Source organism: Ciconia boyciana, chromosome 6, assembly GCF_034638445.1.
Source record: "Ciconia boyciana chromosome 6, ASM3463844v1, whole genome shotgun sequence".
NCBI lineage: Eukaryota > Metazoa > Chordata > Aves > Ciconiiformes > Ciconiidae > Ciconia > Ciconia boyciana.
Window position 1 is genome coordinate 71000849 of NC_132939.1, and position 27937 is coordinate 71028785.

The window sequence follows — 27937 nt, forward strand, 5'->3', positions numbered from 1 at the left end:
TGCCATTCAGAACATACTTCACAACTGATTCTTTTGGCAGGCGACAAGGATAATGCAACACGTGCTTGTTGCTTCTGTGGCTGCAATCACATATCTATCCTGATCTCAAACCGCTCAGAAGCCAAAACTGCTCAGAGCATGGTAAACAGAGTGATTTAACTTCAGGGCACAGCTGAGGTCCATCGCTGTGCTGCAGAAAACCGCACAGCTACAGAAACACCTCTGCAGAAACTGAGGGACAGGAGCCACTTTTGAAAGTGCTGAGGTCTCCAAGACTAAGGCTTGGCTTGCCCATGAATGCTGGAGAAGGCTGGGGCACCATCCTTTCACGCCCTCTGTGTTGTTACGGTGGGTACAAGTCATACTTTCTAAGGAAAGCAGCAGCAATACAAATGCAAATACCAGATCAAAGAAAGGAAATAGAAACCACTGAAGCCACAGTGCCACAAGTACAGTCAAGGTTTGTCTATACTCCTCAATCACACCAGATTAGCTAAACCTATGTGCTTATTTCAGCTTAAATGTCACGTAAAACACCTCAAATTAGATCCCTGCACACAATATGAGCATTCAGAGGCACCTGTAGTGATGCAAAACTATTTTTAAAGTTCTTGCTAGCTTACCAGTGGAACTTCCTCATTTAAATACACTCTCAGGTTACTGGTTTGAAAACAGTTGATCTAATTCAATCTAGAAAATGAACGAACAAGTCTGCCTTCCAATGGTCTTCACATATACTACACCAAAAATATTAAACTTGAACCAAAAACGTACTCTAAGGCCAATAGTCTGATACTAACTTAATCCTGATTTTTTAATGTGTGTTACCAAAAAAAGAACATACATTTTGAACTTTTCAAAGTGGTATCTTATGTAATACCATTTGTCTACTAGTACGTTACTGAGAAGACACAGACCATTAAGCCATCATTGGCTGGCTAACAGTTCTGGTCCCTGCTAACCTGTCCTCTATTTGGACATTACCTACTGGTAAAAAAGAAAAGAAAAAAGCTCTCAAAATTAAAACAAACAAGCAAAAAAATGCCACAAACAATCAAAAAAATCAAGGAGAGCTGAATACACTTACAGATGACTTAAAGCTCTAAAATATATTCTTAATCAGAGAAATGTTTCAGTCAATATGCAGTTTTCATAAAGCTGGCAATAACCTGGGCAACACACACATGGCCATTCAACATCCTAATACTACCAAATTCAGAAGCCTTCAGTTTAGGTCTTGTGACAGTTTTGCAAGGACTCCTGAAAGAGGATGAGAAAACTAATTCAATTGTAAGTTTTCCACTAGAGCTTTTTAAGTTATTGCAAGGTAACAGGTATCATTGGTGCAAGTGAAACAGCAGCTGCTGTAGTTGAAACCGTGTTTTTTTCTTTGCCTTATACTCAAAGGCAAAGTTAATTGCATAGGAAAGTGTTACCTTTATAAGTTATTGCTAGTCTAGACAGAGATGTTAAAATAGGAAGGCAGATTATATACTTGGTGACACTCTCCATTTAACAATAAAGAAATGCAACAACTCACCCGGATGTAAGCATTCTGGATGTCTACCAATTCTTCACCAAGTGGAACAACAATTTTTTCCACTTGTCGCTCATGAGAATACGGCTGAATTTCTGGAGAATCTTCAGCACATAGCTCTATCTGAGCAATAAGTAAGTTGGAAATAACTTGCTGCACAGCCTGTTTGAGAAGCCAAAAAAAAGACCGTATTTGCTTGTTAACGCTCCAACAAGTCAATATCACATGGAAGTAACTATTTTGATATTTTAACAGGCCTTGAATATAACTGTAGGGTAAAGGTACCTGCTACCTATAGATGAAAAATGACAGACTCTCCACTTAAAGATCTCAAGGAGCATACAAAGACCCAATATGGTAAGTTCACGAATGCAAAAAGCATGCAATTGCATGAGGGCTGGAGTGACAGAAGTCTCCCTTTGGCTTTGGGTGTACCATGGAACACCTGATGAGAAGTAACCTGGAGCTAGGAGCTTAAACTGAATTTAGATGTCCATCTGCCATAGACTGGAAACCTAAGCCTTACTTACCTTTACCCAATACACTACACTGAACAGAACATGAAAGCCATTTTGCATTGGGAGTATATTCTTCTTGGTTCAAGTAGGTTTGTATTCTCAAAACCCAAAAGGTATTATTTCCTTTTAGAAGGGTCAGAAAATAAATAGTAAAAAGTCTACAGCATGAAAAAGACAAAAAGAAAAAGTCCACAACAAAATGGACTGTAAAGAGATTCAGTTTTTATGTGGAATTCTAATAGACTTCAGTATCCTGCACAGTGTTCAACCTGTATCAAATGGTATTAAACATAGCTTCTACTGAAACTTTATTATTCCAACCACGCAAGTAGATTTGACTCACCTTTGTGTCACTGCCTGGTGTGGCACTTAGGGCCAGGATCCGAAATTGATTTGTGTATTTGCTTAGTTCCCTTACAACCTAAGAACAGGAAAGTTTCCATCAATATCCTTAAAGGAGATTATTTGCTTATACAAACTATATCGATGAAAATATCCACTAAGTAGAAAGAGTTTAACAAAATATTCTAAAAAGAGTATATCTAAATTCAAATGGGAACCAGGAAGTGTTCAGTTTATAACCATTTTATCCAAGAACACTTTATCTTGATTAAGTATATTACCCCAGTCCCATTCAGCAGAACAACCTTGGTAAATTATGAAGTGATATTTCACTTGATTTAACAAAGACTGACAGCACTCTAACTCAAGCAAGCTGCCAAAAAGTAAGTTTGAAGAACCACTCTAAAAAAAGTAAATCATGGATGATTAGTCCCGTGAAACCTAAGCAGAAATTAGATGACAACCACCATGCCGACCAGCATTCAGTGGAGTCTCACTTAAAAATGTTGCATTAGCAGTTGGGAAAATGGCTGAATACTCCTTAGACCTCGCAGGTTCTCGTTCTACAACCCTCCCTAAGACCAAAACTGGGACAAGTACAATAGTTGCTCAACATTCAAGCCACAAACAAATTGCCTCTCTACTTCATTTTCCCACAGAGCCGAACTCTGCCAGGGCTATCAGTGAACACCATGCCTTCTGACCAACCACCTTGCACTGCACAGGGAGGGGAAAAACAATAAAAATTACAAATAATATAACATAACATAAAAGCTACAGACACTAAGTGAACAGAGACTAAAGAGGAATTCAATTTGTGCTGACAGTTCTACTGAAAATCATGCAGAGGTATAGCTAAAACAGAGACCAAAGCCTGCCAATTTCACAGCCGTGGGGACTGGCAAGGAGTGATGGAAGAGATTTCTCTCGGCTATAGCTAAGACGACTCAAAAGCTAACGAATACAGGTCTTGGCTCTATGTTACAGAGCGACTCGCATAACAGTAAAATATTTTAAGAAAAGATTTTTATACAGAATTTTGAAATAAAATAACCTATTAGCTTAATTTTTTTGAAAATGAAGTTGCTATAGTTCTGAAAAATGATAGAAGAAAACTGCAACACTGGCAAACCAATGCGTACTGTTTTAACTTGGCAAGGTACCATCTCTCTTCCAGCATGCCAAGTTGGACAAGCACTAAAAACCACCTACTTTCCTCTAAAGAGGCCTGGTAAGCAACCAGACACGACTCCATATCCATTCAGTCAATTTCTCCAGTATATAAAACTAACTTTCTTTTAGGTCACATACTGTGATGAGGAGATTAAGCCACGATAACACACCAAACTCTTTGCTAATCAAGACAAAACCCAATTTTAAAAAGAAATCTTGAACTCATTTTACTAAGACAAAGAACTTGACCAAAAAGCCCACATTTTTTTTCCTGAAAAAATACCTCCCCCCATTTAAGAGCTATTCCAACATAGCACAAACACACCAGAGTACACTTGCAAATACAAACACCTCTGAAAGAAACAGCATAGTGACTTTTTTTAAATTGCCCCAGTCAAAACAATATTTTGAAACAAAAATTAAATTTTTATTCAGACATTTAAAAAGTTCACGCTCACCTTACCAAGTTTTCATACAGGTTTTACTTAAAAACAAGGCACTGACAACATAGAGGACTGTTTGGTCTCTTTCAAACAAACCTAAAGGACAATCTCCCTACAGCAATGATGACAGGGACACTTTATGGAGATCCTGTAAGTGATTTGGTGGGAGGTTTTTTGCAATCGTGAGACAGGAGGGGGGTGACTCCAGCATTACCTGACAGTAGGCGTGATTTCCAAGAGCTTTGTGGGCTTCATCAATAACCAAACATTTAATCTCTAGAGCAGGACACGTCCCACGAGAAAGATCATTCACCATTATTTGAGGTGTAAGGAAAAAAACTCTCTTGGTAGTCCACAGTTCCCTCCGACTGAGGGCTTGGGTTCCGCCTGAAAATTAAATAAATAACATTAGCAAACTGTTCTGCTGAGAACACACCATGACCCATGACCCGAGAGCGATGGCAGAAGGCTGAAGGGGCTGGCAGACATGTAGGCTTTGGGAAATGAGTGCCTTTTAAAATAGCATGCACCTTGATGCTATTCCCATTTTCAGGAAAAAAAAAGTGAATGCTATGACTATGAAGATTTTTTGCATTAAACCAGTAAATCCAGAACCACAGGAAGCAATGCTGGAAAGCTCAAGATGCCCCCCAGCTTCCCGCAGCCCTATACCTAATCCCCACCATCTCTGACAAAGGTTTGCACTTAAAACCAGGTTATAGATTCAGTCATTAAGGCTGTTACTTCAGTAAGCAATAAACTGCAGTTCATGGGGTTTGTAAAAACTTTAAAAAAAAGAAAAAAGCCATTATTCTTTGGCTTAAGTTTCATACAGAGTATATTTTCTGTGCAGACATTTAGGCCTCTGTGAGGAAACCCCAAGGCTCTGTGACCCACAGGGCTGCACCCCAGAACTTCAGAAAACACGTTCCAGCGCTTCATCACCCTTGTGTTGCTGCCCTGGGGTTTTAGCTATTGCAAAACCTAAAATTAACCTCTTAAAAATCTTCTTGCCCTAAAAAAGGCTTTTTCTTCTTGTCCTCCACTGTGGCTTTTCACGTTGCTTGCCCTTGCCTTTAAGCCAAGCAGCCCCGACGCTTGCGGCTCCTCCGAGGCGACCCCCGAGCACGGTCCCCCCCAAGGCAGCCCCGGCCCCGCCGTACCTGTCATCTCGGCCATGTGCCGAGCCGGGATCCCCATAACGCGGGCGCAGGCCTCCATCTGCTGAGCCACCAACGGCTTGGTAGGGGCGAGGAAGAGCACCTTGCCGGACGGGAACCAGCGGTAGAAGTTGTACATGACGACGGCGGCCACGAAGGTCTTCCCCAGCCCGGTGGGCAGACAGACCAGAGTGTTACCCAGCAAGGCGGCGCGGGCCATGCGCACCTGATAACCGCGCACCGGGTAGTTAGTGGGGTAGATCCAAACGGACCCCGCCGCCGCGCAGAAACCCGCCACCGGGCTCGGGGCCGGGTCGGCCGCCGCCGCCGCGGCCGCCAGCAGCAGGTCATCGTCTGCCTCCTCCGGCGCCGCCTCCTCCTCCTCCTCCTCCTCCGCTGCCTTTCCGCTCGCCGCCTTCCCGCCCGCCACCCGCCAGGCCTGCGGTAACGTGCTCTGCCGCCCACCGCTCATCCCTCCTCAGGGCGCCGCCGCGCCGCGCGGCTCCCGCCCGCTCTGAGGTAGCGCGCGCCAAGGCGCACCACCCTCCATTTTCCCCAGCGCCGTCGCTTGAAAACCCCGCGGGAGCCGCCGCGGGGGCGAGGGGGTGGGGCGGTGGCTCCTCCCGCGGGGACGACGGGAAGGCTGGGCGGTGCGTGGGGCGGCGAAGGCGGCGGCGCCGGGCGGGAAGATGGCGGCGGCGGCGGCGGGTCCGGCGCAGCCCTGGAGCGCTGAGGAGCTGCGGAGCGAGGCGCTGCCTAAGAAGGATATCATCAAGTTCCTTCAGGAGCACGCAGCCCAGGCGGTAAGGGCGGGAAGGGGTGGGCGGTGTGTGGGGGATTCTTCCGCCGCTCACCGGCGTGTCTTGCAGTTCCTGGCCGAGCACAAGCTGCTGGGGCAGGTGAAGAACGTGGCCAAGACGGCGAATAAGGAGCAGCTCATCGCGGCCTACACGCAGCTCTTCCACACGCAGGTGCGGGGCCGGGGCGGCGGGGCCGGGGGCTGGCGGTCGGGCGGCGGCTGATGGCTGACGGCTGCCGCCCCTCTTCCTCCCCTCAGCGGTTTAAGGGCACGGACGGCGCGGAGAAGGCGGCGGAGAAGACGAAGCCCGCTAAGGCAGAGGAGGCCAAGGGGAAAGCGGCGAAGGCCGAGGAGGCCGTGGAGGAGGTGGGTGCGGCACCCCGCCTCGCGTTGTCTGGGGCATCGCCTGGGGCAGCCAAATTAACCAGGTCTTCAAAAACCTGGTTGAAGCAAGAAGTCTGGCTGTATCATGTCTTATCTTTATGCAGCTTCTGTAACTTGAATTAGTGTTGGGCCCTGTGCATCTTTCCTGAAGCTTGTCTCTGCTGAAAACTGCACCTACACTGCTACGTTTTCCCTAAATATTACAGCACTGCAATAACGCATGAACACTTTAAAACGTGTCATTCACTAACACTGCATGTGTTTATTCGGTGCCTTGAACTAAGTGGTTGTTCGGTCTTGAATGTAGTTGGTCTGAGACTAGTTAATGCGGCAGTCATAACTCTGTTTTTATAAATTTAGGGGCCACCAAAGTATACGAAATCAATTTTAAAGAAGGGAGATAAAACTAACTTTCCGAAGAAAGGAGACACTGTTCACTGCTGGTACACAGGAAAATTACAGGATGGAACAGTCTTCGATACCAATATTCAGACAAGTAAGGTCACGTATATACTGTTGGGCTTTTGTTGCAAATGCACGTAGAGGAAATTAGCTGGAATCATCAAGCAGCCTTGGGCAAGCGTTTGCTTCTGGAAGGTGTGCATGGCAGGAGTCTTGAGAAACTGCTTCTGCCATCGTGGTGTTGAGCTGACTGGGGGTGTCCCTGCAGTCTGCTCCTGGAGCCTGATTGTCCGTGAGGGAATGCAGGGCAGTATTTTAGGACTGGCTGGTGTCAAGTGACACGGCTGCATTTTGCCAGACCTCACGCTTGGCATTCTCCAGGCCATAGATAATGGGAAAAGCAGGGATTTAATCAGTACTGAAACTACATTGGAGGAAAGACAGTTCCTGCTCAGGGAGCGCTTCCCTGTCTATGGAACTCGAGCACCAACGGTGGAGTTAGCTTCTCTAAATAGACATGTCTCGGTGTGCTTCTGTAATAAACCCTTAAATGTGGAGGCACTGGAACGAGAGGGATTTTGAGTAGTCTGGGGTATCATATCCACTGTGGAGAGTTATGCTGGTATTTTTATGACAGTTTCTCGATCAGAGGATTTAGGTATATGAAATTCTGAAATACTAGAACCGCTTTTGCAGCAGTGATGTCCAACACTGAGAGGAACAGCAGGGCTGTCACTGGAACGCTGTCTGTGATTCATGGTACTTGTATGCTCTTTGAAGTTCCCTGTTGACTTTTTTGCTTCACTAATATGTTTATGACTTGTACCATCAACTTCAGTAATTCAGAAATGAGTCTTTGAGGTTCAGTGGATCAGTATCTGAAAGACGCTCATCAACTTTAGCTCTTGGTGCAACGTGAACGTTTCATAATGTTTTTAGTGCACAGCACTAAATTTTCCCCTAAAAATCTGACAGTGGGCTAAAAATAATACTGTAAGAACAGATACTTCTATAAAGCATGATTGTAATAGTAATTTTAGACAGAAGTATGGTATGTGCTGGTGTGATGTTAAAGCCAATGAATATAATACTCTCTTTCAGGTTCAAAGAAGAAAAAAGCAGCCAAACCTTTAAGTTTCAAAGTTGGCATAGGAAAAGTAATCAGAGGTGTAAGTAAACCATTAATGACTCCCTCAGAATCCAAAAAGAGTTTTCATTCTGCAGGATTTATGACCGGAGTGCAAATTTTGAGCTGCTGTTCTTGTTTCTTGTGGAGGTAAAAAGGCAAGTCGAAAGCATTTACATCCGCAGGATGTCGTATTTATTCTTTAGGGATCCATTCATCCCTCTGCAGTGTCATTCCTCTCTTTAAGTAGTGTGTGGAAAACAGTGTAATGACGACGTGTTCCTCAGGACAAGCACAGCCTCTTGCACGTGTCTGTCCAGTGCTTTGCACAATAGACCAGGTTATGAGGTCCCCGGGGCGCCATCGATCACGGTATGCACACCATGTGCTTTAGTCTGTCAGAAGATTGTTTTTTCTCAGCATCTTTTTGGTATTTGCCTCGGTGCCTCTTCATGTAGTTCAGCTCAGCTGTTAACTGTGAACTGGATGCTGAAACTCCAAATTCAAGTTGCTGTCGTGCACTGGAATGAGTTGCAGGTTTGATGCTGTAACTCCTCTGCTCTGTCCAGCACTGAGTGCTATGGTCGTGCAGGTGGAAGCTGTGTGAGGGGAACATCTAGGTAGACTAAAAGCACTTGGTAGAAGAAGCGAGCGTTCTGCCCACCCGTCTGCTCGCTTACATCCTGAAGTCACAGACGGTGGTGGGAACTTGGTGTGTCTGGAGATACCAGCTTGTGTGCAAAGCAAATCATAGAATAGTTACGAGGTGCTTAACTGTCTCGCTGCTGCTGAGCCAGTGGTGAAATTGGTGGCTGTTTGCATGAGGTAGGAATGCAAGAAGGATCTTATGCTCACCTGACTTTAAAAACCAAAACAAACCCAGCCCAACCCAGCATAATCTTCCATGCTGCTGCTGTGCAGGAAAGGGACCGTTATGGGTGACGGGATTGGAGCCAAGAAGGGGAAAATGTCCCCGGGCTTGCGGCCAGTACTGCAGAAGCAGCAGTTGCCTGGGTTTTTCTTTAGTCTCTTGGCATAGTGCTCCCACGTTTGTGTGGGTGCCAGATACCTTCCTTCAGCAGCTACAAGGCGTGAGCTGCAGCTGTTCGTTGTGAAACGTTGATACGGTGCTAAACAGAATGCCAGCTTTGGGCAGCGCGAGCGAGTCTTCAAGGGGGACAGGCACCGAAATAAAATTAGCCTTTAAGCATCAGCCTTAGGCAAACGCTAATCCATTGATTCTGCGGAATGGTAGGGAAATGTGAGGCAGAGAGAGACGAGCCCCTTGGGGGTGCATGGGGGTCTGCTGTGAAACGGATGCTGAAACTGCAGACGCTTGCAGTGAAACAGGCATGTTACTTCATTGGTTCGCTAGTGTCTTCACAACATAAAAGCGCGGATCTGAGCTGCGAAGTACCGTACAGGGGAGCGGGGAGTGTCAGCCAAGGGGGAGTGTTCCACACACAGAAAGCAGGTGGAGCTGCTGCCCAGCGCCTGCTCTGGGTGGGTGAGCGTGCGGGAGGGAATTGCCTGGCATTGCGCGGGTACTCGTGGAGCAACCTGGAAAAGCGCATGGAGTGCACTTTGTCTTAAGCTTGTAAGACTGCTGTGTTCTGTTGTTGTTCGAGTTTAGCGGTTTATTTTTGGTTTGTTGATTTTTTTTTTTTTCTTTTAGTGGGATGAAGCTCTCTTAACAATGAGTAAAGGAGAGAAGGCTCAACTGGAGATTGAACCCGAGTGGGCGTATGGCAAGAAAGGGCAGCCCGATGCCAAGTATCCTTCCACAGTCATTACTCATTCCGTAACTTGGAAATGCTGGGCAGAATACAGTGCTCTATGGGCAGGGATGTAATGGGGGGAGCACTCACTTGTTACTGATGGCAGGCTTAGAATGTTAATGAATATAAAGATTCAGTGAACTTAATGGATGGATGCAATTGCCCATTTGTTTTGGAGAAAAAAGCCTGTAGGAGTCCTGCCGAGGAGAACGCGCTATTGTTTTCTGCCTGCATTTTTACTCGAGCTGCTTCCAAACACTTGTTCCCACAGCAGCGATGGGGATGCTAACCAGTGTCGTAGGGAGGTGGGAGGAACGTTACCTGCTGTAGAGACAGCCGCTAAATCTTGGCTAGGAGAACTGGTTCTGGGACACAACTGAAATACGGGACTGAGTGGGTGATCCAGCAGCGTGTCTCACGCAGTCACGTTTCTTTTTCACCAGTGCTTCCAGAGGAAGGGAAGCAATTGTTCTCTTTTGCTCAAATCCTGTGGCATGGTTGCTTTAAAGGACTGTCTAGAACCTCTTCTTCCCCCTGTGGTATAGGACAGTCTAACCTCCTCCCGGGGGAGGACCAGAGGCTGCGTCCCAGAAACGGAGCCAACGCTGCCAACGCTGAGGCAGTTCGGGTGGGACTCAGCTGCTCCCCCGCAGAGGAACGGGCATAGCGAGAAGTACGCCTTCATACAGGGTGTCCCTCTGCAGAGCTGGTACCCAGCCTCTCATGGCTGCTCCCTCAGGCAGCTGCTGTGGTTCCGCACCGAGTCCAAGGCGTTGGAGGGGTCAGCGGAATACAATGCCGAGAGGAGAAAGGGGCCCCAGGTGGCAGATCCCTGCCCCCCCTGGTGTGTTAGTGGGGGGTGCTTGGGGCTCATGAAGCTTCCTTAACTTGTGCAAACAGGATTCCACCAAATGCAAAACTTTTCTTTGAGGTGGAATTGGTGGATATTGAATGAAACAAGGAGTTTCCTTCGCTGCTGGGAATCCATTTATGATCAAGAAAGCTTCTGACAACTGCAGTTTTGCTCTTGTAACTTCAGGGTATAGTTACAACTGTGGCCTTGTACTGAAATCATGTTTGTTTTCCCTGCCCCCCCAACTGCTGTACAGTAACATACCACTAAAGAAAACATAGTTTATACAGGCAAGTGCCTCTGTGTCTGTGATCGCCTTAAAACTTTTCTCTTACTCTGGGGGAAAACAGCATCAATCTCCCGCACACTGCTAAAGGAGAGGCAGGCCCAGCTGGAGCTGCTGTGACGGTTTCACTTCTCCCTGGCCATACTGAGCGGTGTGTTCCCTTCGATGCCCAGCTCAAGTCTTCAGCACCGCCTGTCCCTGCCAGCTTTACCTGCTGTGTAGCTGCCGTGTTTTACAACAGCACCCACCCAACAAGTGTAGTTAACCTAAAATGGTAGGAGAGGGGAAAAATTCACATTTATAGTCTAGGCACTAAACTTCTCCTTTAAAGGTGCTTCAGAGCACTGTTCCCCGCTTCTAGATGAGAACCCTATGTGCCACAGCTGTTCCTGAGGTGGCCCCGTGCCCTAGCCCCGGAAGTCTGTGCCAACAAAACCGGTGTTGAACGGAGACTGGCATTCTTACTCCTGGCTTGAACGAGGCACTCCAAGAAAGCTCAGAAGACTGCTGAATTCCTTGCTTTTATTACAAAAATGGGAATGATCACTTTGATCAAAATGAAAAAAGTTTGCTCACACTGTGTACATGAAAAACTCTAAATACAAAAATCATCCCAAACACAGTTTGTGCTTTTTAAAAAAGAACGCAACATCATTTTGCACTGCATTTTCACTTCTGCCCCTCCCCCCCCCCCCCAGAATAGAAAATACACGTCGCAGCTCGCAAAGGCTGCCATCGTCATCTGAAGAGTTTCAATCGTGACAACATGAACAAAGCGGGCAGGGGTTGCTCGCTGGGCATGGAAACGATCTTGCGGCCGGGCGGGTCGTGATGCTGGGGGGAGAGCAGCGCAGGAGAGGACAGCCCTGCTCCGGGGCTGGCAGCCGGCCCGGCCCCCTTGTTTCCTGCAGCGGCCGTGGTGGCCAACACCGGTCAGCAGAACGGCTTTGGGGAAAACCAAAAAAAAACCTACAGCTTTACTGATTAAGTCTATGGAATCATTATGAGACTGAAAAAAATTCTCCAGATTTCTCCATAAATTAGTGCAGGGAATTAAAAAAAAAAAAAAGCATTTGTGGTAAACTAGTAGAATTGTATAGATACCATTTATCAGTTACCAGCACACAAATCTTGCGTCACACATACCCTGTGAACATCAGCTCATTTCACATGCAAAAGACCAAAAAGCAGGTATTACAACAGTTCTTTCACATCCCTAATTTAGAAAAATATATTTTTTTTATTCCGTCTTTGTTGAAACTGCAGCACGGTGAACTTCACTCACTCTTCGGATCAAGTGGGATGGTAATACTGTCCGTAATTCCATGCGTTCTGGTAGTTGTACTAGGAAACAAAAGCAGACACGGTAACGTGAGTCAGACTGCCCGAGCTCCGCCAAGGTACCTGATGATGATGAGCTAGCGGTCGCTCCAGCCGGGCCCAGCTCAGGCTACCCTTTTGTACTCCGAACAGCGCCAAACGGAGTGGCCCGCGCGGCAACGGCAGCGCGGACGTGCCCACGTCACACCCAGAACGTTCAGGTCCGGGTGCCTCTGCAGCGAGGCTGTGCACGCACCCGTACCTCAGGCTGGTGCAAAGGGTGGGACAAGCGAGGGTGCTCCTCTGCGGCGCGAGGCCCGTGAGCGCCGAACCGCCTGCAAGATCCACTGCAAGTCAGCTTTGCTATGGAGCTAAAACTGAAGCGTGGTTCAGTCGCAAGTCCAGGGTCAGACTTGTACCAAGGGTCAGCGCAGAGGCTGGGACTGTTGCCCGTCAGGTTTTTAGCCACTTAATAAGCATGCATGTGGTAAGTCTGCAAACACAGGAGAGGGCAGAGGTTCACTCTTGCTCCTCAGATCCCCTCTTTGGTACCTGCTCTACGGCTCCTCGTCACTTCCCTTTCAACAGAATCTCATAAGAGGGAGGAACAAGGGAGGGAGCAGAAGGTAACGGAAGCATGAATTGTCTGTCATCTAGCTCTGTGTCCGCCATTACAGCACACCCCGCAAGACGGGAGAGCCAAGGCAGAGAGCTCAGGTGCCCTAACACCTAAGCCAGCAGTTTGCAGCTGCGGAGACCATCACTGAGACGGTTCCCATGGCCTTGCTGCAGCCAGCTGTACCTCAACTATCCCAGCTGAGCCCAGGTAGGTATTCATCAGCGTAACCCTCTTGGGGTAGCATGAACAAGTGTTTCTGCGCACTATCCTCAAGCAGATTATGAAATGCACAGAAGGCAGCGATGGAGTTACTGCATCAACCACAGGACTGAGATCTTCATCACCACTCTAAGTCTGCTATTCCCACGGTTCTGTTTGAAAACTTGGGGCATTTTTCCTGGCCTAGTGCTGAGCAGGGTTTCCCCGTGCTGGGCGAGACACCTTTCACCACCCGACTTTGGGAAGGACACTTGACCTTGATGCAGGCAAGTCCGAACCACAGTTACGCAGCAGCCGGTTTGTGTCCCATCTGCAGACACTGTTCCCGCTGCCCTGGCAGGCTCCCTGCAGTCTGAACAACAGTTTTCATTAAACTGCTTCAGCAACGGTTTCAGTTGGACCTTCTACGACTCAGAGCTCCAAAGAGCACGCATTCCAAGCCTGCAGTACACAACTCTCACCCCAGCCGAGGGGGCACCAGCAGTACCCACCTTTACCAGTACTAATCTCACACATAAAGGCAGGTGTTGAAGCCTGCCCCTCACACATGTTGGAACACAAAATGGACTGGCAGTCCAGAAGACTGGCAGTCCAGCAGAGCATGTGCTGGAGGTCGCTGCTGCCACAAGCAAGAAGAGGAAACCAAGGTATGATACTACCGATTCACTCTTTAAGCCCCTATAGGGGACAAAGTGAAACGCCACGCAAGTATAGCCCCAAAAGACAAGCTACTGACCAGAGCGATTCTGCAAGCGCTATGTACCAGTGCAGTGGAACCCCTACCGAGACGTTTCAGGAACTACTAGCTGGAGAAGGTAACTATCCAAACGCACAGTAAATTGGCATCCCAAGGCGACCCTCCTCGGCAAAACGCTTCAGCACAGAACAGATCTATTGCCCTTAGCCAGCAACGTCCTCAAATCTGTCATGCTTCCCTTCACGTGCAGAGCTAGTCACCACACTGCTCACCTTGCTCCACTCCAGAGAGAAGTATTTTACACTTGTGTAATAGCCCAAAGAGGAACCAACAAAAACAAGACCTAACTTTTTACTCCAAACTTTCCTCGCCAGCCGACACCGGGCCATAGAGAAATGTCACTGGGAAAACCACAACGTGCACATATTCAGAACGCGCATGTTAAACGAAGGAACCAGAGCATACGCCTACCTGATACCACGCGTTGTAGTTATATGCTGCCTGATTGACCTGCATGTCTCCGTCCATCATCTGTGCTGATGCCAAAGTTGGGTCATCTGTGAGCATTTTCTTTTCATCCGGCTCCTCTGATCTGTGAAGTTAATATTTGCTGGTAAATGGTATCTTAGATCTAATACTGAGCATGTCATCATCTGAGAAATGTCTAACGCATAAGGGTAAGTAGTATTTTCAAACTTGGTGCCCTGTCCGAACAGGGTAACAGAATCTGATTTAGAGAAAGACAGTAGTGTATTGTGCTTCAGAACAACAGTCTGGTTTTAAATTGTTCTGGTGCTCAAACTGAGACAGCAGAAGCATGTTTCTGCTTGGAGACAGAGTTATTTTTACCAGTACTGTTTAATTTTTCTGTGATACATAATTCAAAAAGTTATTTTCCAATACATCTGCTTCCAAATACTTTAGCCAACAGTATAGCCCTATTTAGTATATACCTTAAGTGATTAAAAAACCAGTGATTTTGTTCCTGCAAGCAGTAGGTTTAAAGCTGAAAAACATTTGTATATATATTCATAGATGAAAGGAAAAAAAGTCTCCGAGACTGTTCTCTGAACTCTTTTTAAAGCATTTCTGAAGTGCTTTGTATCAGCTATCGTTCAGCGCAGTATGTGTTCCAGCTACCCTGTAGCGCAGTGTCTATCAAGTTCGTTTATACCCTCAGGTGAACAGATTTCCTACCCGTTTTCTGCTCTCCTTTTTAAAGAATCCTGCTCCTTTAGAAGTGCTTGGTGTTCATCATAGGCATCCAAAAGCCTGAAGGGGACAAAAAGAAATAAAGCTTTGCTCACCATTTTCATGTAAACATTTTAGACACAAGCAACCATTTTAAAATGTCTACTTCAAACTGTGAAAATACAAAAACATTCTAAAACAAACTCAACCATAATCAGATTGTAATCAGTGATCCACCATAAAGAGGGGAAAGCCAAAAAACTTAATCTGAAGGGGGGTTCCACAATGCATAGTGAAAAGTTTTCTGCGAGCTCAGAAATTCCCAACTTGCTCAACCTTTATCACACCTCATGCAGTTCTTCTTTATAAAGAAGTTTTCTAAAACTTGTTTGTGATACAGCTGCTTCTTCCAGTGATTGCATTCCCTCAGCTGCGTGTTGATGCCAACCATAGCAGCACTGATATTTAGGAATCAACATTTCTTTAAATGCTGGAAGCGAGTATTACACAAAATGGTAACGATTCCAAAGCAGCACCTTACAGCCTTTCCCAGACAACATGGGAAGCACAGGTCTATTTAACGCAGCACAGAGGAGTCACATTATTTACATATCGAGTATAACCATATACGCCTGAGTGAGAGAGTAATACTTCTATTTCCTAGCTAAAGTTCCCAGGAATAGCTAAGTATCATTTCACCTGCTGCATACCAGAGTTTACCAGGTACCACATGAAAACCGCTTCTTCTGTCAATATGGCTCTTTGTGAAAACTGTTTCTTGTACTTATTCTGTGCTCTAGTATGATTTGGGAACTGAAAACTTCATTTTGTTTGGTCTATCTAGGATCCCAAACTCGCAATGCTTGGCGGCCACGCAAGTGAGAATGGTCAGAGGCAGCAGAAATTAAGGACAGCTATTGTTAAAAATGTACAAAGCAGAAAAACTAACTTATGGTTAGTTATTCCAAATTATTTAGCTGCAAAATGTAAATAAAAACAAGAGCTTTTTTTACAATGGAGAATTAAGAGGAAAAAAGTATATCTAGTATTTAATTAAACAGTTGCGATTCTAGTATCTGATCCTCCCACATAAGCATACAGCATTGTTAATACTTCTGAGCACACAAAAATGAAATCAATGCAGTTTTGGAAGCCTCAGGCAGCAGCTCACAGGGTATGGAGTAGCAAATGACACCCGTGTCACAAACCACTTCAGGTTCTCTTTGAGGAACGTCCTCCTTTAGAAGACTTAGCAAGAGAAAACCACAGTAAGAAGTTACGGGCAGCGTAGTTTTGCTCCATGAGCTGTTAGGTATTTCATTAAAAAAAGGGATAATTTTCTGAAAAGATGTTCCTATTTAAAAATAGGAATTTGGTTTAGCAAAGCAGCTATCCCTCAACAAAGAGCTGATGGCACAAAAGAAACAAGTTAACGGATGGCACTAACCCTGCCCCTTCTACAAGGGCTCTGTTGGTGACCCTAATTCGGCCATTGCACAGATTATATCTTACTTGTTCACATCAGAACCAAAATCTTCAAGAAATTCCACTTTTCGCTGAGAAAACGTAATCCTCATTTTTATAGACAACGCGCCATTGACAGCTTTATCAAAACAGCTCAAGATGTTTTCTTCGTTTTGCTTGAGATCGCCACTGTACTCCATTTCAAGTAAGTTGAGATACAGTTTCGTATTTTCCTGTTCAAAAGATGTATTAGAAGTTGTACATCTTAGGTCATGTTAGGTTTTTAACACTGAACATATGTCTACTGGATGCATACCAGAACATTTACATCATAAATACATGCTAGAATAGTCAATAAAAAGGTTTTTCTTTTACATTGGTCATCTTTGACCCGGTTTGTTTCACAAATCGATGAGAAGTGATCTAACACTACAAAACCAGATGTCACGCTTCGCTAACAGTAAGCAAATAGTATTTGGAGTGACAAATATTTCTGTGGTTCTACAAAATGATCTACGACTACTGCCGACACGATCAATTTTGTTCGCCTTGACATGTGAACACACCTATAACATTTAAGATTCTAGAAAGGAAAAATGAAGGTATGGAGCACATTGTGCTTCTGATGAAAAAAACTTGCAGACTTCCAGATTTGCAAGCTGCAAATACGGCAACATCAGGTTAGAGGGACTGGTGTCTCCATGTAGTAATGAAACATTACATACAGTTACAATTCCTGTCATCATTGTTGCCACATTTTTAAAAAAAATGGTTCAGAGAGAAAAATACCAGGATTTTTTTTTTTTTAAATACAGGAAAGAGGGAACACATACTTTGTCAATTTCTATGGCTTCTGACAGCACTTTTCTTGCCTTTGGAAGATTTTTCTGTACTTTGAAGAGGTGTCGAGCTAATTTGATGGCATAAAACGACGATTCAGTAATTGATTTGGCATTCCTAACAGCATCTTCAAGCAGGTGTTCAGCTTCTTCCATGTTTCCATGTCTGCGTTCTAAGCTTACTCTTCGTAAGCGAATCATTGCTAGCCCTAGAATACACTCTTCAAAAGTTTTCAAGATTCTTCTTGCTTCATCGATGTTGCCTAAAACACCGGTGAAGATGCTTTAAGATATGAGACATCCAACAGCCTCTTAAAAACAGAATCCCTCCCAGCAAAAACTAACGTTGCTCTTACCCTGCTGCTCCTCAAAGGCAGCCCACAGCATGTGAACCATTGGTTTCTTAGGCAGATGTATCGTGCAAGCCCTGCTGTAGACATGCCTCACTCCTTCAATACTATGATTCTCCATGTATTTGGCATACTATAGTTGAAAACAGAGCAGAGATTGAAAAATGTAAAGCTTGTATTTGTCTTTAAAAACATGACAGAACGATAAAATTCTTTTGTTTAAACCCATTCAGCACCTTTATTGAACCACTAGACTAGTTTCTGTAAGGAAGGACGTAGAGAGGCAACGAAGTTGGCATATGCAGCAGTCAAATCTGGTTGCAAGCAGACCATCTCCTAATGCAACAGATATAGTTATATATGAACAACGTTCCACAAGAGTACAAAAGGTTAGTCACTAGATCAATGTATGCAATCAGCAGGAGATAGGTGGTAAACCACTTCCCTTACCTTAATCCAGAAGTCCTCATAGAGGGCACATGAAATAACACATCTTTCAAAGAGGACCACAACTCGTTCATGAGTGCCATTTTCTATCTCAAATTCTAAGTACTCTTTCCAGTTTTTCAGCTGAATTTTCTCCAGAGGTTTTACATGAAAGTAAGGCCTCTTTATCTGCAAGAGTCACAGTATGGCAACTTATGACTAATAAGCATACCACCACGTTGCTTAAAAAACAAGTGAACAGCCACACACCACTCAAGTAACGCCATTTCAATAAACGGGACTTCAGAATGACACGTCATTATCTATTCAAACAACTCTGCTGGGGTTACCCAAGCACCGATCAAGAGATTTTGCTGACAGTTGCACTCTAGGCTAGTAACTCGTTTTTCTAGAAACAGTGCAAGTGTTTACAGAAGCTGAGAAAGAACTCAATGCAGTGACTGCCTGCAAACCTGCAGTCACAACATAACGATGACATTGTAAACAACAATGAATACTGTCCACGTACATACATACGTCTGAAGTACTTACTGTGGTACGAGCGCATATCCTACAAATTCAATTCAAAGTTTGGTTGAGAATCATGACAAGGAAGACAAAGCACTGAATCGAACTTCATATTAAATATTTACATTAAGCCGATTATTCCAAGAGCTAGCAAGATTCCCTTTTTATTGATGACTACAAGAGGAGCTGGGTGGGACAGAGTTCAGCACAGAAAACGTAAACATTCCTTTGAACTAAGCGTAGCAAAGCATCCTTCCAGAGATCTTCTGCTTTTTCTCTCCTTCATCTTTAATTTTACCCGATTATTTCTCTCCTGTACTGCAATTCCATCTCGGATACAAATACGTACAAATGGATAAAGAACTTACAATAATTAAGGAGTAACGTTCAGTTCTTCAAGGCCACCTGAAACTCAAAGCCAATCACCCCCTTCATGCTCCTCATTGAACTCTACTACGGAACCCAATATTCTTTCTCCATTTTAACAAATTCACAGGCACCTTGTTCTGGCTAAAACAACAGTAAAACAGGTCTAAGTGGTCTCCTTCACTTGCGTGACATCTGTTGCCTATCTACCTCATTTCTGTCCATTATAAAGACATGTTTAACTTCGTACTTCAAACTCCTCATAGATGCCACCGTGTTGGATCTACAGAGCAGATACCTTCTCTTGGTAGAAAAAGTACTGGTTCTGGCCAGGAGCAAGGGAGGACAGCCTGTCTCTCACACATTTTCTGCAGCACATCCACAGTTTTAGCATTCTTCCAAGTTTCCATAATTTGTAGCTTAAGGTTTCCTGAGCCAAGAACACCTATACTCACATAATCGTTTTCCACATTGTATCAGCATCTTTGAGCCTCACCTACTCTAGGGACATGCTTTGTATGCTCTCCTTCTACAACAGGTTAACTGGTACAAAAGTGATCCTGCGACACGTAGGACTGGTAACGGCGCTTCAGGCTGCTGTGTAACAGGAAGGGAACCCACCCGAGTTAGACTATGTTCTAGTCTACGGCGCCAGGACTGGCTGCATACTATGCTTTTGGGTTCCTTCAGCCTACAAGGTATCTGGCCTAGTCCAACAAGTGCAATAAGCAACACAGCGGTTCTGACACCACGTAACCCATTAAGGAGTCTCTGAAAATCTGTCCCAGCTGTTTAATACAACGTACTTCTTAAAAAGAAAGTAAAATTAAAACAAGAACCATGTCATGCAATATGGTATTTGCCAGGAAGAAAAACATAAAAAAAAAAAAAAGACTGAGAATTAAAAACTCAGGTTATTTTTTCAAAAGTAACCAAACTTAATTCTACATAGAGAAAGTTCTATATTTGCAGGGATCAAATGATTAGTTTAATTAATTACTTTTAATACATTATACATACGAGCTGCCTGTTATGATGGCTACTGTTGGAAAACAAAAGCTACCTGATTTCAGGTTCAAGACTGTAATGTTATAATGCAAAAACATACGAATTTAATTCTCCTTTTAGGATAGGCTCACCTCTTCAATTAGAATTACCTTCATTCCCGTATTATTTTGCAGTGCCCCACATGCATAAGGCAGTATAACTTGCATAGCATTTCATGCACGTGTATTTAAAGACTGCTTAGTAAACAATACACCATCTTGCCTCTCTCCGAGTACTGCTTAAAGAATTTTAAATCATCAGATGACAGAGTTGACCTCACAAATTGCCTTTTCACAAGAAAAATGGTAGAGAAGTGAAACTTGATCTTCGTTCAAAGCCCCACCACGGTTTAAATTTTAAGGCCTAACTGTTACTCAAAATTCCTAGCTCCCAGTCTTATGTTCAAAACTCTTGCTCATGCTGCCTTACATAGAAAAAACAAACTCACCGCTTCTTCAAACGTCCACCTCTTACTGACTTCGTGTTCATTGTGGTTAAACATTTCTTGATGAATCTCAATGATTCTGTGCCTCATGTTTTCTATCTCGGTGATGAGCTAAAACATAATTTTTAAAAACGTAAGACAGGTAGACACCGCATCCCCTTTGTAAATGCGTTTCATGACAACAGTAATATGCATACATTAGAGGGATCACAGATGCATTCAATGTTACCCTGCCCAGCCAGGGGAAGGGACGGGATGCTGCCCTGGCGGTGCCTTGGCCCTTAGCACAACCCAACTGAACTGGTTTTCCATCTGAAGTTTTGCTCTTTGTTAAAGATGATTGAGATTAAAGATGAACGTGGATCCAAGTCAAACGTGGTTTCAGTATGCGTACGTTTTGACAGTTAGCTATTCCTTTGGGTGGCTCCAAGTTTTCGTATGCCTTTGAAGGCTATGAACCTGCACAGACCATTGCTGATGCAGAGCCTTCTTAGGCCACAGTTCTTAAACCTGTTAACTGGAATAATGAATATTCATTCCTAAAGTTTTGTACATGGCTTCTTTAATTTTTTTAACTCTGTTTCTTTAATACCTATGAAAACACTGGGAAGTTGTGTCCTGTAGACAAAAGCAGTTATCGCATGAGCCAAAGAGCAATAGTAGGCAAGAGAACTATGGGAACACCTCATCTACAGATAGACTAAATTGTCTGCAAATAAACTCATCTTTCAGCCACAGAGTGAGGCAAGAGATGCCAACGAACACGCTCTGTGTGTACCTTGGCAGGGTCAGTTATATCTTCAGTACCAGAGGGCAGGTCGTCTCCAGGTTGCGCATCCTCCCCAGTATGGCCGTTCACAGATGCTAGTTCTCTGCGCAGCTGAACAAACTGCTCAGTAGTCAGGAGGTCTCGAGGCAAGTTGTTCTGTATGTGTTCTTTAAACCTAAGAATAGTTAGAAACAAGTCGACACAAATTTGATGTTTTATGTTGCAATACTCCGCATAACCAGAGCACAGTAATAAATCCTAGTGGGGTTCTGCATTACTTTATCCATCTAGAGCAACACTGAGAACACACCTTCCGACAACACAGACAAAATGCAACTTCTACTACCTATCAGACATCAAAAGCTTCGCACTTCAAAGAGAAATGAAAGGACGATGAACTTCAGTGGCGAAGACAGACCACTGGCCATGTAAAACTGATGGCAAAGGACAAGATCAGTTTTAGAGGAAGATACCTTATTTCCAAAACCAAAAGATCTGTAGAAATTATGGGGAAGACTGGTGCATAATTTAACTAAGGTTTCTGGTTCCCTCTTAACCTCTCTGTATTAATGCAGAATTCTACTATCTAAAATGTAATGAAGTATTTCTCTTTAGTCAATTAAATTAGTGTTTCACCACACATGAGCACTGCATGAGGAATTAAAGTTCAAAACTGCTCATTTGGATTTTTCAAAGACATCCTCTCTTCTTCCTCACAATTCCAAGGCCTGCCTTTATTCCACAGCAGAATTTGTGAATTTATCGAAACCCAAATTCCTAAAATGTGTATCCGTACTTTAGAACAATCGGTCAAACTGTGTGAGTAGATAAATAAGTAAATAGGCATAGGAAACTCAGTAACTATTTCAAGCTCTTGTTCTCAGTGAACATTTTCACGTTTACAGAATTAGGTTAGCGTGTGCTTAAGAAACTCATAGCGTTAACTAAATCTTTGTTTTCTCTTTACCTCTGGAAGTGATGACTGTAGAGCTGTGTCGGAATTCCAAGGATGCGGTCATATATGGATGTAACTTCCCTTAGGTTTCCCTGCTCGTTTTCCCAGTTTATATACATTTCCCACAGTCTGTCAGAACGGAAATCTGTCCCAGCAGCTAAGACTGCATGTTCATAGGCTCTGAAAAATGAAATAATTTTACAATTGTTTCTAGATGTGGTGACAGAAAAAGAAAAGTTCTGGCTCTTATTTATTTAAAGATTATGAGCATCCTCATTTACTCGCAGTCATGCTTATATTTTTCAAATTCTTCAAAGTATTTTCTAGATATCTGTAGCAAGATCTCTAGAATTTCAGAAAGTTCGCACTCACTTTTTTTTCCTCCAGCACCACCACAACAGAACAAATAAATGCAACAGAAAAAGCCACTTGCAGGAACGCAAGATATTAAGAAAATACAAAATCTTTACCACTTGTACCTTGTAAAGATTCTAAAACCATTACTTAGCAGTTTAACACACAAAAGCTATACATCAGTCATGCAGCTAGAAGCTGCTGCAGTTTAAGTTCAATTAAGGTTTTGGGTCAAACTTTAGTCCAACCCCTTACTCTGACCAGGACCACTGCCAGCAACAGATAAGGTAAAACACATTCTAGCCACACCCCGAAAACCTCCAAGGAATTAAATTCCAAAAATTCCATGGGGAACCTCTTCCAGTGGTGCACTAAGGATTTCCTAATGTCTAGTCCGAAGCTCTCAAGTCACAACTTTTGACCCTTGTACCACATTGTACTGTCTACCCCTTCTTACGGAATTCGGCTCCATCATCTCTTACACATCCCTAAAGTAACCGCAGGCTGTTACTAGCTTGCCCCTTAGCTTAAACATATTAACCTCATGACACTGCTATGTAACTGTACATATGGGCTTCTGGTATCACATAGTCTGCTTTCAACTTACCCTCGAATAGTACTGTTAGTTTCAGGATCAGCGGGGTCCAAGGTCTCCTTTAAGAAGTTTATATAATGTATCCAAAGATCAACACTAAGAGGAATTGCCTGAAGCCCTCTGCGATAAACCTATGAAGAGAACATGAACTGTACTTCAAATACTTAATGGCGTCCTAATAGAGAGGCAACACTGTGTTATCCGGTGAACCTTAGAAATACTAATTACTGGAATTTTGTTTAAATAATCTACCATTACCATTTGGGTGGAGGTTGGATAGAACATGGCAATGTTCTGATCTCCACGTGCAGAGTCTTGATCTTCAAAGCGCAGCGGTCCCTGCATTCTGACCAGGTTGTGTGGGCAGGCTTTGGGGTACAGACCATAGGGCACAGACCCATTAGAGCATCATTGACAGCGTCTGACCAAAAATGCAATAAGATGTAGCAATTGTGACCAGCAAACCAACTATATTGTTTTGAAAATGAGTAATAAATGTAAGTGACAGAAAAGCCCTGCCCTACTTGTTAAGCTGCAGTGTAATACAGAGGCTTGCACTGCAAAGCTTGACAAACTGTAGAGGTTTAACGCACCTGCCAACAAAGAGAAAAAACATTAGCTACAAATGCCACAGACGTGACAAGTGCAAACAAAATCCCTACAAACCTGGCCATACATGGCAGGTACTGGCAGCCAAATGACTTGCAGTAGGTTAGTCATTATTTGGCTAACAGGACCAACGGCACTAGCTGCGCCCAGCTACCTACATACCTCATCAGACTGTTTGACGTTGTCATGTCGCTTTTCAAGGTCTGCATACTTTTTCCAATATCCATAGCAATATGGATAATGCGTGAAAAACCTGTCAAATGCTTTCCTGGCAGCTGGTAAGTGGTTCTGCAAGAAATACACAATAAAAGCAATGAATCCTTTCCTTTAAAAAAACCCCCCGTGTTATTTTAAAAACAACTATCCTCTTAACATTGTCTTAAGAACAACTGGTTTTATTTTGTGATCTCTGCTGACAACACTGGCAAGGGCAACTGTCCTAGAACAGCGGCTATGAAAGCCTGATGTACAGTTCTAGATTAGTCACCGGAATATCCACAAGTTGTTTTGGCTTTCTTTGTTCACTTCTGGAAGGCCAAGAAATAAGGGGGCAGGTACTAACCTCCTGCTCTACGTACTGTAGCAGATATACCCATCCTGTGAAATCCTGGGGATTGTCCTCTACTACTTTCCAGAACTTGTCAAAATCTGGAGGGAAGCAAGCCTCAATATCTGTTGTCTGTAAACTTTCAATATTTGGAATTTCACTCTCCTGTGTGTTCTCTTCATTCAAGTCAGGGGAACTATCGGGTGATTGTTCCATCTCAGTTACACTCATAATTTCTGTACTGAAGTCCATCTGCTGTTCTTCTGTTGCTGTTTCAGCGCCGTTGCCTGTGCTGTCATTGCTTACAGTCGGCTTCTCCTCCTCTGTACTATCTGCGTTCTCCATAGCTGAGGTTACCGCTGTTTCGTCGTACTAGATCCTGTGGAAATAAAAGGATTCAGTATTCATGCAGTGAAGATTCAAGTAGAACTTGGGCGTGAATTACCAGCTAAGAGTCTCCCAAGTGCTTCAGGCGTCCATGTATTTCGCCACAAACCTTCGTCAATTAGATCTGCTTCACACATGAGCCTTATTCACAATTAAAAAAATGTTAATAGTGGCCATACATTTTAACATCTGCACATACAAAGCATTGTGGATTTCCTAAAAAACCATCACAAGTAGCTACCAAGGTATAAAAGTGAACCAACACAGTTTTCCTATACGAGTCTAGCAGAAGTTTATTCCAAATAAAGAATTATGTTCAGATTTATTCAATTCTCCTATCTAGTACAAATCAGTAACTTCTTTGCAAAATAAATATATGCTAAAACATACCCTCAACACCTAGCTGAACTGGCTTAAGCAAAGATAACTTTGCAAAGAAAAGAATTACTACCAGCATTAGACTCAGTCCATATTAACGATGTCTATACAAACTAACCAGCATCAGAGGACCACAAAAAACGTTTGGGCTAGCCCCTTACATGCAGTCACTCGCTCCCACACACAGCTCATGCGGCAGGGGTTCCTCCTGCCCCTCACACAGACTCCGTCTTCCTCCCACTCTTCATGCTGATCTTCCTGCCCAAAGCTGCTGCCCAGCCCTGCCCTCCGCAAACGCCAGTCCAGCCTCGCTTGGCCACGTGCTGCTCAGCCTCAGCTGAACCTTCTCCACATTCAAGCTAGAGCCTACCGACTAAGGGATCCTAGGTAACACAACACCCACGTAGAATACAATAGCTCTTAGCTGGGAATAGAGTTGGCATGAAGAACAGTGCGAGACCATCATCCTCAAATGCACTGCAGCAACTATGTCCCTTTGGTTCTCCTCAGAGCAGAGGACAGCAAGTAAGTTTTGCATTAAAAAAAAAAAAGTCCCCACCCCACTCTATCTCCAGAATTCTTTCCCACTGAAAGCCTGAAAAGAGAACAAACAGACCACTTGTTTCACTTCCACAAATACATCAATAAGCCGTCAATGTTATAGCGGGGAAACAATTCTTGACAGAAAGGAAAAATATCTGTACCCCATCGTCAGCAGCTTCAACGCCCGAGGTAACAGTTCATGTTCTCCTAGGAGTTCACCGAGGCATGAAGTAACCGGCATAGTGTTAGAAGGTCCACATGGTCTACTCCACAAGTTTTCCAATAACTGTTTTTTTAAAAGTAATTCTTTCTATTCTCCATTGCATACATCATCTGGCAATCATATAGAATCATAGAACCATTAAGGTTGGAGAAGACCTCTAAGATCATCTAGTCCAACCGTCAACCCAACACCTCCATGCCTACTAAACCATGTCCCGAATTCTATGAATACAATTTCTTTCCTTTAAGGTAAACAGTTCGTAATTTTGTAACTTTATATGGTAACTGTTCATAAAAACAAACAGTTCCTGCCATTTGAAAGTCACACAAACACGATGTGACTACACAGAGTCTGTCACAGAGTCTGTCAAAAAAGTACTGCTTTTGTTCTACAGGAAGAGAGGACACTGGTGTGAGATGAGTGGTTTATTTCTCTAATGACCACCTCTTCCCCACATCCTGGGCCACTCTAGAAAGCCTGCATCAAAAGCTGGTTTCTTTAGTGAGCATTGGAGACGGGTCCTCAGTGTTGATTTTGAGAACAAACATGATTTATAAGTTAAGAAATTAAACATCAAAGCAGTGTCACTATACCTTGACCAGCACAACACACAGAAGAGATATGCATCATTAGCAACTGCTGTCACCATTCAGAGCTTACCTCTGTGAAGATTACAAAACCAAGGCATAAGAGGAGTGCGTTACGCAAACAGCAGCCCCAATGTTTGAAAAAAATAGTTTAAAGGATGCTTACAGCTCCAAATTGTGAGAAAGCTAATGCAACTGTTTTTAAACATGCAATAATTTATGACCTAAACTTAATTCTGGTATTTGACAGATGTTTCCCCCCTCTAGCCGATTCAGAAGATGTATTCCAGCTTAAAAAACAACTCCTCCAAACCCAGCTGTCTTCAGATTAGGGGGAAGGAAAAAAAGAAAGGGGGGCAGCAGCACTGCACCACCTCCACATACAAGGTTTCACATGGAAACTACAGTCTGTTTGAGAGTTCCCTTCCACCCGAATGCATTCCAGAACGCCCCAGGGACCCAAGGCATACCCCGAGCTCCTACAGTAACTGAAGGTTACAGCCGACTTTTAAAAACAGCCGACGTGATCGACGCTGTGGGTACCAAACGAACGCCCATCAACCCTCGGAGCTACGAAGGCAGCAGACACGAAGCTGATGCAGGTCCAGCACAGCCAGCCACGGGACAGAGTCGCTTAATTCCAGGAGTTTTTACATCACTCGGGATAAGTAACTAAATAAGTATACAGGTAACTACACACACCGGCTTTAAATAATTTGTGTCAACATATATTACTTGGCCTGATCCAATTAAACGTTTATTGCATATGATACTGGCGTTTATAAATATGAACGAACTAATGGAAAACATCGAGGGAAAACCACAAGCGGGCAGCTCCAAGGAACCCCGTGCGCCTCGCCGGCTCTTCCAACCCCTCCCTCCCCTGACAAGCAGCTGCCTGACACTTTCTGGGGCAGGACCGCACGGGCGTTACTGGCCCGGCCCCTTCGCGGCTTCTGCCCAAAGCCTAACGTTTCGGCGGCCAAAACGCAGCGATAACGCAATAACCCGCAGCGCGCCCAAGGCTCTGAGCCGGCCCGTTACCCGACCAGAGATTTACCGGCTGTTACCGCATACGCAACACAGATCACAACTACTCCAGTGCGTGCACAGCGCGGGCGGGCGGGCGGGCGGCACTTCCAGGTGCCCGTAACCGCCGCCCAGGGAAGGGCTGCAGGGGCCGCCGGGCGGAGCGCCCCACGCACCGCGTCCTTCCCCACGGCACGCCTCTCCCGCTCCGCCCGCGTGGCCGCCCGCCCGCCGCCGCGGCTCCCGGCCCGACCCCCGCGCCGGCGCCTTCCCCGGCCTCACCGGTGGCTGCCGACGGCCCCGGCCGCCTCAGCCGCCCGCCGGGCCGCGCCGGGCCGCGCCGGGCCGGGCCAAGCCAGGCCGGGCCGGGCCTAGCCCGCCCCCGAGCGAGGCGCGCACCCCCGGGGCCGGGCGCGGACCCCGGCCGCCCCCCGCCCCGCGGAAGGCCCGCGCTCCCCGACGCCCCCCGCCCCGCCCCGGTCCTGGCCCCGGCCCCGGTACCTGCCGCGGGGCCGGTGACCGCCAGCCCGCCGCGCGCCTGCCGCCGCCGGACCCCAGGAAGAGCGGACCGCGCCTGCGCGCAAAGCACCGCGCCTGCGCCGGGCGCAAGCACCCTTCGTCATCCGCGCAGGCGCCTGGGCTGGTTCCC

At 45.0% G+C, this 27937-nt stretch overlaps 3 protein-coding genes and 1 non-coding gene across 9 annotated transcripts in view; 1 reads left to right on the forward strand and 3 right to left on the reverse strand.

The window, feature by feature from the left end:
- The window catches only part of FANCM (FA complementation group M), an 80935-nt gene extending 75085 nt beyond the window's left edge, over positions 1-5850 (reverse strand). Inside the window, exons 1-5 of one of the 2 annotated variants that reach the window (XM_072865763.1) lie at positions 5639-5850; positions 5177-5399; positions 4228-4400; positions 2399-2476; positions 1541-1699 (exon numbers count right to left, since the gene is read on the reverse strand). In XM_072865763.1, coding sequence (XP_072721864.1) covers positions 1541-1699; positions 2399-2476; positions 4228-4400; positions 5177-5393 — 627 coding nt within the window. In that variant the 5' untranslated portion in view covers positions 5394-5399; positions 5639-5850. Of the gene's footprint in view, positions 1-1540; positions 1700-2398; positions 2477-4227; positions 4401-5176 lie in introns of both variants that reach the window. The other variant, XM_072865761.1, reaches the window with a different exon arrangement.
- Positions 5817-10805, forward strand: FKBP3 (FKBP prolyl isomerase 3). Of its 2 annotated transcripts, XM_072865769.1 has the most exons (7): positions 5817-5976; positions 6043-6144; positions 6231-6338; positions 6717-6852; positions 7860-7927; positions 9560-9657; positions 10563-10805. In XM_072865769.1, exons 1-7 carry the CDS (start codon positions 5863-5865, stop codon positions 10615-10617), a joined length of 681 nt encoding a protein of 226 aa, XP_072721870.1. In that variant the 5' UTR covers positions 5817-5862; the 3' UTR covers positions 10618-10805. The 2 variants fall into 2 exon arrangements, with proteins under 2 accessions (XP_072721870.1, XP_072721871.1); XM_072865770.1 differs by lacking the exon at positions 6043-6144 and having other exon boundaries at positions 5824-5976.
- A 498-nt stretch (positions 10806-11303) lies between these two features.
- Positions 11304-27892, reverse strand: PRPF39 (pre-mRNA processing factor 39). 4 transcript variants are annotated; one of them, XM_072865765.1, is made up of 14 exons: positions 27790-27892; positions 24157-24520; positions 23757-23882; positions 22998-23116; positions 22049-22216; positions 21091-21256; positions 20316-20423; positions 17951-18115; positions 17507-17633; positions 17145-17413; positions 16360-16544; positions 14854-14928; positions 14128-14248; positions 11304-12145 (listed from the first exon to the last, which is right to left on the reverse strand). In XM_072865765.1, the coding sequence occupies exons 2-14, from the start codon at positions 24484-24486 to the stop codon at positions 12095-12097; spliced, it is 2010 nt and encodes a 669-aa protein (XP_072721866.1). In that variant the 5' UTR covers positions 24487-24520; positions 27790-27892; the 3' UTR covers positions 11304-12094. The 4 variants fall into 4 exon arrangements, with proteins under 4 accessions (XP_072721866.1, XP_072721868.1, XP_072721867.1 ...); XM_072865767.1 differs by lacking the exons at positions 24157-24520; positions 27790-27892 and adding exons at positions 23244-23406; positions 23510-23578; XM_072865766.1 differs by lacking the exons at positions 24157-24520; positions 27790-27892 and adding an exon at positions 23244-23406 and having other exon boundaries at positions 23757-23884.
- LOC140653781 (small nucleolar RNA SNORD127) lies at positions 16980-17065 on the reverse strand. The gene has a single exon (XR_012043220.1). It is a non-coding gene; the product is annotated as a small nucleolar RNA SNORD127 (small nucleolar RNA).
- Positions 27893-27937: the final 45 nt, after the last annotated feature.

Coding starts and splice junctions, on each gene's coding strand:
- FKBP3 (XM_072865769.1), top strand. CDS start 5,863: ATGGCGGCGGCGGCGGCGGGTCCGGCGCAGCCCTGGAGCGCTGAGGAG. Junction 6,853..7,859: donor CGATACCAATATTCAGACAA/GTAAGGTCACGT, acceptor ACTCTCTTTCAG/GTTCAAAGAAGAAAAAAGCA. Junction 7,928..9,559: donor TAGGAAAAGTAATCAGAGGT/GTAAGTAAACCA, acceptor TTTTTCTTTTAG/TGGGATGAAGCTCTCTTAAC.
- PRPF39 (XM_072865765.1), bottom strand. CDS start 24,486: ATGGAGAACGCAGATAGTACAGAGGAGGAGAAGCCGACTGTAAGCAAT. Junction 23,883..24,156: donor TACAGTACGTAGAGCAGGAG/GTTAGTACCTGC, acceptor TATTTCTTGCAG/AACCACTTACCAGCTGCCAG. Junction 22,217..22,997: donor ACTAACAGTACTATTCGAGG/GTAAGTTGAAAG, acceptor TTCATTTTTCAG/AGCCTATGAACATGCAGTCT.